Here is a 12,663-nt window from a genome sequence, read left to right as displayed (position 1 = left end):
CATGACTAGCATTTATGCTGCGTCTCGTCTCGTTTTCGTCACGTGATAAAGGTTCGTTGACGACGATATTTAGTCATAAATTTTGTTGACGAAAGCAACACTAATTGCAGGTTTGCGTCATATTCTGAGTTTGCATTTCACTGTTTTAATTCATTTTGATGAATACTAAATCTGTTTTTTTGAAAAAGTAACTCAGATATTTTCTTGTAAATTAAAAAGTAATGCGTTACTTTACTAGTTACTTGAAAAAAGTAATCTGATTATGTAACTTACATTACTTGTAATGCGTTACCCCCAACACTGGTCATAAACCACTTCACGTTAATAGTACATTCAACACCACTCGCCTCTGAGACGGTGAACACAGAGATTCAACAATATCGCATGATCTGACAGCTGCAGGTCACTAGAGGCACCAGACCCGTATTTTACACAGAATCCGTATAACTAGACAGGCCTGCAGGAGAATGTAACAAAACATATCACATGTTACAGAGAGGAACTCATTTCCTCTGCCGCTCGCACTGACCTCCGGTGCGACCCTGGCCGATGTGCACGGCTGGCTGGAGGCTGGTCTCTTTGGCCAGCAGGTGCGGCAGATGGTGGAAGATGCTGGGCAGCTGAAGAACATTCTTACTGCTGGTCACGTTCCACAGCTTCAGCTTGGTCTCATCTGTAAGACATGTCAATCATCTGTCAAAGTCAGCTGGTTTAAACTACTAGCACATGATTTGATATGAATTATTATTGTCTTTAAAGGGGTCATCGAATGCAAAATTCACTTTTACATGTTGCTTGAACATAAATGTGTGTTGGCAGTGTGTCCCCACAACCACCCTATAATGATAAAAATCCACCCAGTGCTTTTTATTTAGTCCCTAAAATTAATAGGGATCCCCTTTTTCAAATCAAGCCGTTCTCAGCTTCTTGTCTCTATGATGTCACACAGACCAAGGCCATGATTGTTGATTGACACTGGTGTTTTACCTTAGACCCGCCCTGAGTGGGCTGTCATCAGTCCTTCATTGTTTCGACACTGGAGCAGAGACATCTAAGAATGTCTCCATAGCGATTGAGGGGTTTTGTTGATGGATGTAATAATGAACATAGCAGTCGTCATTTACTCCCAACATCTGAAGACGCAGTGAATTACTTTAGCTTTTGAAGGGAATGTGCCCCCCGATATATAGCCGATATAATTTTATATTTAAGAAATTTGAAATCATTTAAAAATTGGTTAAAAAATAAATGTGTAATATAAACATACTTATACTTTAGATGACAAAGTTTTTTTCACAAATAAATAAATATTTAATAAAAATATAATTAAAAAGGAAGTAAACACTGTAACTAACAGGGCACTCAGTATTCTGGGAAGTTTGTGTGCATTGGGAATCATATTGTTCAAATAGAGCCAAGGTAACAGTCCTTTTACATACAGCACACAGTGAAAATGACATGAATGTCATGCAGAGAACACGTGGTCATGCAGGATACAAATGCACACTTCACAAGATCTCACAACTGGATTCTACTAAGTATGCAAGGTTTGTGAAATTAAATGTCCATTAGTCATTCAAAGATTTGTTTAAATGATATAAATCCGTATTTGCTGATTCTGAATGCTGTCGGAAAATGAGAAAGTATTATAATGTTTGCCATTCTATTACTAATACTATTAAAGCAATTGTTATAATACTTTTTGTATGCATTTAACTCCTTTGTTTAACAATTCTATCTGATTATTAGATATATAGACTTCTATCCATATTAGACAGAACTGTTAACGACGACAGCGAACTAGAGGGAGAATGTGAGAGCTGTGTGCTCAGGTTAAAATAAAAGTCCCACCTCGAACGCATCGGCCAAACAGAAAAACTTTTCGGCTGATGCCGATATTTGAAAAATGCCAAATATCGGCCGATATATTGGTTGACCACTAAACAGGACGGCTCGTCACCCCACAGAAGAGAGGGGTGGGGTCAGCAGAACTCATTAGCATTTAAAGGAACATGCAACAAAACAGGTTGCTCTGAAAAGGTAAAAAAGGGTGTTTTTTACACTACATTGAGAAATTTTAACTAAAGCATGTTATAGACTTAAGACCCTAAAGAATCATATCAACTTGTGGAAAATGGGCATCCGATGGCCCCTTTAAAATAATTCTGAGCATTAAAATTAAACCAACAGGATGCAAAGAAAGAAGAAAGCAGAAGTTTATTAAATCTTTCTAGCTTGTTTCATTGCTCACATTTATACTAAATTTAGCTAATAAAAGTGGCAGCTTAACGATATTCCTTTTGAAAAGACATGTCTTAAGAAAAAAAAAACTTTTTAAAAAACACAGCTGACAGCTGTGCATGATGTGATCCTTAATGAATGAACAGAAATCTTACCAAAAACAAGGCTAATGAAGACAGTGTCAAAATAAAATGAAAGCAAGTTTTAGCATGGAAACCACAAAATGGACAAAATATATCAATATCAATTAAATCCAGAGGACCGTCACTTCATGCACAAGCCTCATAATATGATGCTGCTTATGATAAGCGTGATCTTATGAAAGCACATATGATAGTTGGCTGTAACTTATATAGTTAAAGAAGTTTCAGATATGTGAGCCTGGAGCTCAAAAACAGTCTCAAGTTAGCATGGGTATATTTGTAGCATTTGCCAAAAATACAGTGTATGGGTCAAAATGATCGATTTTTCTTTTATGACAAAAATCATTAGGATATTAAGTAAAGATCATGTTCCATGTTGTCTTTAAAATAATTCTGAGCATTAAAATTAATTAAAAGTAAGCAAAGTGTTCATTTGTGTTCGTCTGAAGAAATAAAGTCATACTGTACCCTTTAAAGAGATAGTTTACCCAAAAATGAAAAAATCATTTACTCATAAACCTGTAAGACTGCCTTTTTCTGTGGAACACAAAAATCATGATTTTTAAAAAGTATTTTTGTTGTTTTGAACCCTAAAGACTTTCAATTTATGGATAAAAACAGTTTAAACATTCCTTAAAACACATTCTTTTGTGTTCCACAAAAAAGCACGTCAAACACGTTTGGAATGACACGAGGGTGAGTAAACGATGACTGAATTTTCATTGTTGGGTAAAGTAGTCCTTTAATTCTACCCCTTAAATCAGAGGGCAATGATTGGTTGAGAAAGTTTCAGGATGTGGTGGTGGTGTTTAGTCTCGCGGTTCTGTGTCTGACCTGACAGGCTGCTCCAGGTGCGGTTGATGTCCCGCAGCGCTTGCTTCTCAGCGATGGCTCGCTTGATTTCATCCAGCACCAGGTTGAGCTCTTTGGAGCGTTTGAGGTTCTCTTGCTCAGCGGAGTGCAGACGGTCTCTCAGCACCAGAAATTCACGCTGGTAAACGTCTACGACATTACCTACAATCAGAACAGAGAGAACAACACTAATTGGTGGTTTAAAGTGCAACACTTTTAAAGAAAACCTGCAGCTTTTGCTTTTTCTCAACACACTTCATCAACTTCTTGCTTTATAATTTATTATAACAGCATTCCATTATCTAGTCAAAAGAACCGTCATGTTATGCATCAATAAATAAAGGCACAGAACATGAGCGTGTTTCTCAAAGGTCTATATTTAACAGGGTTGTTTTTCAGATGGTAATCTGTGTAAAAAATGAGAGGATATTTTGAGTCTCTCCCTCTCTTCTTCTCTGTGCCCTTTAAAGGGCTGAAACGGCACTCGTTTACATCTAAACACTGCAGTTTTCTTAGACAGGGAGAGAATAGAGCTGGTGTCGTGTAGCCAGCCAGTCATTCATGACATTTAAACAAGTGTTTTAGTGAGGTTGCCTGTTTTCTCCATGTCTCGGGTCATAACCTTTCTTAACGGGGCGATCAATGTTCCTGAGCCCAGAGGTCAACACGCAGTTAGAAATACAAATCTGTTCTTTCAACCCTCAAATACAGATCAAATGTCAAACTTTAAAGTGCATTTAAAGAAACACTAATCTGTTTAGATGTCATGTTTACTCACCTTCAGATAATTAATCCATAAAAATGTAATGGCACTTAATAATAAGGTTCCATTTGTTAACATTATTTAACTACATTAGTTAAACTAACAATGAAAAATACTTCAATAACAACACTTAATGTTGATTGCAGCAATTACTAATACATTATTACATTTCACTGCTGGTTATACTCTGTATAATTGTGTATGTGACGAATAAAAAATCTTGAATTAAAATGAAAAGGAGTACCTATAAATGTTAGTTAATGGACCTGAGCTGACAATTAACAGCTGTGTTTTTTTTATTAACTAACATTAACGAAGATTAATAAATACTGTAACGAATGAATTGCTCATAGTTAATGTTATTTTATGCATTAAATATATTTAACAAATGCAACGCATGTTGTTACCAATGTAATGCTTAGTATTTTTATGAGAAACTGACAGCACAATAATCATTTAAGTTATTTTCCGTAATCGTTGCGTTATTTTACGTTACGTAATCTTAATTTTTTTTTTTATAAAGCATTATTTAAAGAATCTATTCAATTAAGAAATGAATACGTTTATATTAAATTTAATATTAATTTTTAACAAACAAAAACAAACGCATGCATAAGTATGCGCGTAACATTGCCACATAAAATACATAAATAAGTTAAATTTTTAATCTGCCTGCCAATGGCAAGACAAACAAATATTCACGCCTTCAAACTCCTGCTATTGGACGATGTGTGGAGCTGCTCAGGATGATCTGAAAGCTCCACAGAGCCATCAGTGTTTCTATTGTGAAAATCTGCCTATGAATATCTTACTTACTATTGTCTCTGGGTATTTATCTGAGACAGAAGGAAGTATTTTAACATCAAATAAATGACACACTTTCACCTGTGTAGTGACACCACTGCTGGTATATAATATATTTCTCATTTTCTCATCTGACTGAGCTCGTTTCTGTTCTTCCTTTGCTCTCAACACACTCTAGAAACGAAAGAATCTTGAGGATCTATGCTTTGTGGGATAATCCTGAGCAGGCAGGCTTTTTCTGGGAGAAATGCCCACTCTCAGCGCACAACCCAGATGTGCACACACACCCCGTAATGCCATCAGAGTCCAAAACCCTTGTGTAATCTGAAATTACACCGCTCCACACAAGTGCAATCCAATCCACACTTCAGATTGGGGAGGAGAGGTACATATAATACCCTGTAGAGTGAGATAATCTACTGATGTACTGATGACATCTTCACTATGATCCCTACACTCGATTACTGCTGAGTGCTGGTGTCCTCTCATAAAGACGGAGAGTCAGCGGCACACGCTTATAAAGAGCGTGTGCGATATACACTAAAACATGTATTACAGCATATCCATTATTATAAACAATAGGAGATGGATTCAGATGGATTGGAATAGACAGAGTACAGGATCAAATATATTGCATAGAGAAAATGAAGCCTTTAGTAAGATCAAAGACTGATAGTAAAAGATTAACCATAAAAGAACAAAACTGCACAAAACAAAACAAGAACAAACAAAAGACTTTAAAACATTCTAAACTCTCTTTATGCTAAATATAACTTATTATTCCTTTTTTTTCACACAGGTCAAATGTGTCCTGGATATGTTTTTGACAGGTTTCATGAGATTGGCCCTCATTTAAGTTGAGAATCTGTACTTGTCTGGAAATAGCTGCATTAGCGTGTCATGAAGATGGCCGCCAAGTGTACTGGCGTGCTTAAAAAGGACTTTGATCAAGCTCAGCATGTCTCTGTGTAAATTGGACACACAACAGTGTGTGTTTGTCCCTGCTGTAGTGCATGTGGCTGTGTTCATCTTATTAAAAGAGAAGTCTTAAGACAGCCGTGACATCTCGCCAAGCTTTGCTGTCACACTGACACTGAAACGAGCAAACAAATACAGCCGAGAAATGTGAAAATGTGAGGGTGCTTAGCCTGGTTTAGTCGTCAAAATAATTTAACAGCATAGTCATGGCCATTATGACACCTAGCGGTGCAAGACAACCTGCTGATTAAGATTGTGTGTGTGTGTGTGTGCGTGTGTGTGTGTGTGTGTGTAAGCGTAACCAGACGAACAGAGGTCAAATCACACCTTCCATAAAGTTGCCCTTGATTCGCTCGAACATCATTTTGTTTACTTCCTTCATGGAAATGTGCTAGTTTATTGCAGAAGAGAAGAAAAGAAAAAGGCTTGACATGAAAGCATAAAAGAAAGTGTTGCCTGTAATTTACTTAAGCTCACAAAGTATCTTAATGAATTACTTTACAGATTTCAACGCTCTCTTCTGCTTGCATCTTTAGCAGCAGGTCAAAAATAATTAATCCTGAAATTCATTACTGAAAAATAGAAATCCCTGAGCAATGATACCAGAACGCTTGTGAAAGGCTTTACAAAAATACTCCAATTGTGATAATTCCACTGCTCTGAAATGTCTTCTAATTAAAACTGCATTCATTGGGCGGTCTCCAAGATTAATCTCCCACATGCTTAATTCTCATTTAGATCATTATAATTATTATCTTAATATCTTGAGCTCATTTAATTGTGTTGGCTTGAACATTTCTGAAATGATTCGAGACAAATCTAAGAGATACCACCATGCAACATTGAAAAATAAACTAGATTTTCACATCTGAAGAACATGTGAGTGGTACTTGAACAGAAATTTCAACATCGATAATAATAATAAATGAAAATGTTTCTTGAGCAGCATATCAGAGTGATTTATGAAGGATCATGTGACACTAAAGACTGGAGTGATGCTGAAAATTCAGCTTTTGAATTTTACAGTATAATAAAAAAAACATTTATTTTTAATTCACAATATTACGGTTTTAACTGTATTTCTGATCAATTGTATCCTTGGTGGTCCAAAAACTTTTCTTTAGAAGCATTTCAAAAAAATCTCTCGGACCCCAAACATTTGAATTATAGTGTACATATTTTTATTATTATTATTATTCATGAGAAATAATAGTGTTTAGATATCACATTAATGTATAGTAATGAAGATTAGAATCTTAGAAAGGGTGTGTGTGTAGTTAACCATATTTTGGGAACACATTTGTATTAATGCTAATATTCATTTTCAGGTTTTTTGTTAGAATTAGGGTTAGGTTACTGTATGTATGTACTGTATGTATAACTAGCTATACGAAAAAAAAACCCAATAGAAATGTAAATGCAGAATGCTGCATGCTCATGATCGATTGCTGACCAATTGCTTCTGTCTGTTGTGCTGCTGAGAGGTTTTACTTTCACTCTCTCTTGTTTAAAGTGATAATATATAACTTAATTCCCACCATATTTCTGGTATTATCTATCAAACTAATTTGATCGTTAAAACCGCGAGTGCAGCGTGCGTGCAGCGCATTAGCATTCGTTAGCCGGTTAGCTTATCACTCGCGGCGTCTATTATTGTTTTCTTTGTTCTCGCTCCGTTTTTCATGAGTTCATCAAACAACAGTGGTAAGCCAATCATTCTTCAATCACGGTGAGTAATGGCTTCTTCTCCTGCTATTGTTGTATGCACTGTTTGCCACATGTACAGTTTATCGGTCTCTATCAGCAGTGAGGGATTCACATGTGATAAATGCAGGGAAATAGTTAGGCTGACAGAGATTTCAGAATTAGAGACACGCATCCAAACTTTAGTTGAGGACAGTAAGAATGTGAGGGCTGTAGATACTGCTTTGGATGCGACTAGCTCAGGGAGTCCTGTACATTGTTCGGTTCCGGTAGAGCCAGTGAAGCAGGGCAACTGGGTGACTGTGAAGCGGCCTAGTCGCGGGTCAAAACACCACTCTTCCGTTCCGATCAAAACATCAAACAGGTTCTCCCCACTCAGTGACGCACCCACTGAGAAACCTGATGAAAGTGCTCTAGTTATTGTCGATTCTATTGTACGGAACGTGAAAATAGAGACACCAGCCACCATAGTCCAATGTTTACCGGGAACCTGACATCTTGGTAAAAATTAAAAGTGCTGGCTAATTCTAAACGTAAATTCAGTAAGATTGTTATTCACGTTGGCGCTAATGATGTTTGACTTCGCCAGTCGGAGATCACTAAATATAATGTTAAAGAGGTGTGTGAACTTGCAAGTACGATGTCAGACTCTGTAAACCGCTCTGGACTGCTCCCTGCTTACCGGGGTGATGAGATACATAGCAGACTGTCGTCACTCAATGGCTGGATGTCTAAGTGGTGCCTGCAGAATAACAGGTTTCATAGACAATTGGAAGAGTTTTTGGGGCAGACCTGACCTGTTGAAAAGAGATGGTCTTCATCCCACTTGGGGTGGTGCCGCTCCTCTCTCTAGAAATATGGCACATAGTCTTAGAGTTCATACTTGACTAACTGGGGCTCAGGTCAGGAAGCAGACAGACTGGCTAAACCGACCGTCTGCTAGCCGCCTCACGTCACAGAAGTCAGTTAATTCTCAGCACATAGAGACTCTTTCACCTAGATATCACACTATAGAGACTGTGTCTGTTCCCCGAACTAGAAAATACAGAAAACATCCAAACCAAAGTAAGAGTAACAATTTAATTGATGTTCAACAAATAAAAAACAGATATAATACAGAAAAAACAAATGATAAAGCTTGGCCTATAGAATATTAGATGCCTTTCTACAAAAGCACTTTTTGTAAATGATATGATCACTGACTATAAACTAGATGTGCTTTGTTTGAAAGAAACCTGGCTAAAACCAGATGACTACATTACTTTAAACGAGTCTACCCCCCAAGATTACAGTTACAAACATGAACCGCATCCAAAAGGTAAAGAGGGAGGTGTTGCCACAATTTATAGCAATATTTTCAGTATTTCTCAGAGGTCAGGTTTCAAGTATAATTCGTTCGAAGTAATGGTGCTTCCTATAACGTTATCCAAAGAAACAAGTGTTTATGATAAATAACCTGCAATGTTTGTACTGGCTACTGTATACAGGCCACCAGGGCACCATACAGACTTTATTAAAGAATTTGCAGATTTTCTATCTGAGGTAGTGCTGGCTGCAGATAAAGTCCTAATTGCTGGTGATTTTAATATCCATGCTGATAATGAAAGAGATTCGTTGGGATCAGCATTTATAGACATTATAAACTCCATTGGTGTTAAAAAACACGTTTCAGGACCTACTCATTGTCGAAATCATACTCTAGATTTAATACTGTCATATGGAATTGATGTCAGTGGCGTTGAAATATTGCAGCAGTGCGATGATATCTCAGATCATTATCTACAAACCGATTCCAAAAAAGTCGGGACACTGTACAAATTGTGAATAAAAACAGAATGCAATGATGTGGACGTTTCAAATTTCAATATTTTATTCAGAATACAACATAGATGACATATCAAATGTTTAAACTGAGAAAATGTATAATTTTAAGGGAAAAATATGTTTATTTTAAATTTCATGGCATCAACACATCTCAAAAAAGTTGGGACAAGGCCATGTTTACCACTGTGTGGCATCCCCTCTTCTTTTTATAACAGTCTACAAACGTCTGGGGACTGAGGAGACAAGTTGCTCAAGTTTAGGAATAGGAATGTTGTCCCATTCTTGTCTAATACAGGCTTCTAGTTGCTCAACTGTCTTAGGTCTTCTTTGTCGCATCTTCCTCTTTATGATGCGCCAAATGTTTTCTATGGGTGAAAGATCTGGACTGCAGGCTGGCCATTTCAGTACCCGGATCCTCCTCCTACGCAGCCATGATGTAGTAATTGATGCAGTATGTGGTCTGGCATTGTTATGTTTGAAAATGCAAGGTCTTCCCTGAAAGAGACAACGTCTGGATGGGAGCATATGTTGTTCTAGAACTTGGATATACCTTTCAGCATTGATGGTGCCTTTCCAGATGTGTAAGCTGCCCATGCCACACGCACTCATGCAACCCCATACCATCAGAGATGCAGGCTTCTGAACTAAACGCTGATAACAACTTGGGTTGTCCTTGTCCTCTTTAGTCCGGATGACATGGTGTCCCAATTTTTCAAAAAGAACTTCAAATTTTGATTCGTCTGACCACAGAACAGTTTTCCTCTTTGCCACAGTCCATTTTAAATAAGCCTTGGCCCAGAGAAAACGCCTGCGCTTTTGGATCATGTTTAGATGTGGCTTCTTTTTTGACCTATAGAGTTTTAGCCGGCAATGGCGAATGGCACGGTAGATTGTGTTCACCGACAATGTTTTCTGGAAGTATTCCTGAGCCCATGTTGTGATTTCCATTACAGTAGCATTCCTGTATGTGATGCAGTGCCGTCTAAGGGCCCGAAGATCACGGGCATTTTTCGTGATCTTTCGTGAAATGGTTTTCCGGCCTTGACCCTTACGCACAGAGATTGTTCCAGATTCTCTGAATCTTTGGATGATATTATGCACTGTAGATTATGATAACTTCAAACTCTTTGCAATTTTTCTCTGAGAAACTCCTTTCTGATATTGCTCCACTATTTTTCGCCGCAGCAGTGGGGGAATTGGTGATGCTCTTGCCATCTTGACTTCTGAGAGACACTGCCACTCTGAGAGGCTCTTTTTATACCCAATAATGTTGCCAATTTACCTAATAAGTTGCAAATTGGTCCTCCAGCTGTTGCTTATATGTACATTTAACTTTTCCGGCCTCTTATTGCTACCTGTCCCAACTTTTTTGGAATGTGTAGCTCTCATGAAATCCAAAATGAGCCAATATTTGGCATGACATTTCAAAATGTCTCGCTTTCAACATTTGATATGTTATCTATATTCTATTGTGAATAAAATAAGTTTATGAGATTTGTAAATTATTGCATTCCTTTTTTATTCGTAATTTGTACAGTGTCCCAACTTTTTTGGATTCGGGTTTGTAGTTTTGTGTATATTCCATATAGCTAAAGCTGTAAAGCCAACTCCTTGTTACAAATATGGTAGAACCATCACTTCTACCACAAAAGACTACTTTATAAGTAATCTTCCTGACTTATCTCAATTCCTCAGAATATCCAATAGCTCAGAACAACTTGATGATGTAACAGAAACTATTGACTCGCACTTTTCCAGCACTTTAGATACGGTTGCTCCTTTATGCTTAAAGAAGATTAAGGAAAAGAGTCCAACACCGTGGTATAATGAGCACACTCGGGCTCTTAAGAGAGCAGCCTGGAAAAAGGAGCACAGCTGGAGAAAAACAATGAAATGAAAGGCATTTCGTATTGCTTGGCGGGAAAGTACCCTATCCCATAGAAAAGCATTAAAAACTGCTAGATCTGCTTACTTTACGTCTCTTTTAGAAGAAAACAAACACAACCCCAAGTATTTATTTAATACAGTGGCTAAATTAACAAAAAATATAACATCAGCAGGTGCAGACATTACCCAGCAGCACAGTAGTAATGACTTTATGAACTACTTTACTTCCAAGTTCGAAACTATTAGAGATAAAATTGCAACCATGCAGCTGTCAGTCACAGTATCGCATTAGATACTATTGCACAATAGATCCCCTGAGGAACAATTCCACTCATTCTCTTCTATTGGAAATGAACAATAGTATAAACTTGTTAAATCATCTAAACCAACAACCTGTATTTTAGACCCTGTGCTTGCAGAAGTAATAGATCCTCTTCTGAATATTATTAACTCATCATTGTCATTAGGATATGTCCCAAAAACCTTCAAACTGGCTGTTATTAAGCCTCTCATTAAAAAACCACAACTTGACCCCAAAGAATTAATTACACACCGATCTCAAATCTCCCTTCTCTGTCAAAGATATTAGAAAAGGTAGTATCATCACAACTATGTTCCTTCTTAGAGAAAAATGATATATGTGAGGATTTCCAATCAGGTTTGAGACCATATCATAGTACTGAGACTGTTCTCAGAGTTAAAAATTACCTGCTTTTATCATCTGATCGTGGTTGTATCTCTCTATTAGTGATACTGGATCTTAGTGCCGCGTTTGACACTATCAACCACAACATTCATAGACTAGAAAATCATGTTGGCATTAGAGGAAGTGCACTGGCATGGTTCAGATCGTACTTATCTGACCGCCCCATCAATTTGTGGCAGTAAATGAAGAGGTATCATACCAATCACAAGTGCAGTATGGAGTACCTCAAGGCTCAGTACTTGGACCCTTACTTTTCACGCTTTACATGTTACCCTTGGGAGATATCATTAGGAAACATGGTGTTAGCTTTCACTGTTATGCTGATGATACCCAGCTCTATATTTCTTCACGACCTGATGAAACTTACCAATTTGCAAAACCAACGGAATGTATAGTTGATTTCAAAAACTGGATAGCTAGCAGTTTCTTACTGCTAAATTCTGAAAAAACAGAGGCGTTAATTATTGGACCAAATATTTTGCATGTAATAACCTAGATCACTGTCTAATACTTGATGGCTGCTCTGTAACTTCTTCGTCATCAGTTAGGAACCTAGGCGTACTTTTTGATAGCAATCTTTCCTTCGAAAAACATGTTTCTAGCATTTGTAAAACTGCATTTTTCCATCTTAAAAATATATCTAAATTACGACCTATGCTCTCAATGTCAAATGCAGAAACATTAATTCATGCATTCATGACCTCGAGGCTAGATTATTGTAATTCTTTATTGGGTGGTTGCTCTGCACGTTTAATAAACAA

General features: G+C 37.3%; 1 protein-coding gene across 1 annotated transcript in view; it reads right to left on the bottom strand.

Annotated features, from left to right (window-relative positions):
- Positions 1–12,663, bottom strand: part of LOC306883791 (alpha-1,3-mannosyl-glycoprotein 4-beta-N-acetylglucosaminyltransferase B-like) — a 148,486-nt gene that overhangs the window by 68,826 nt on the left and 66,997 nt on the right. The window contains exons 2-3 of the mRNA XM_079439276.1: positions 3,219–3,398; positions 530–673 (exon numbers count right to left, since the gene is read on the bottom strand). Of these exons, the coding sequence (XP_079295402.1) occupies positions 530–673; positions 3,219–3,398 (324 nt within the window). The remainder of the gene's footprint in view (positions 1–529; positions 674–3,218; positions 3,399–12,663) is intronic.

This window comes from Barbus barbus (assembly GCF_936440315.1).
Source record: "Barbus barbus genome assembly, chromosome: 17".
In the NCBI taxonomy this organism is placed as follows: Eukaryota; Metazoa; Chordata; class Actinopteri; order Cypriniformes; family Cyprinidae; genus Barbus; species Barbus barbus.
Note: the sequence above shows the minus strand (reverse complement) of the source record. Positions and strands in the feature narration are given on the sequence as shown.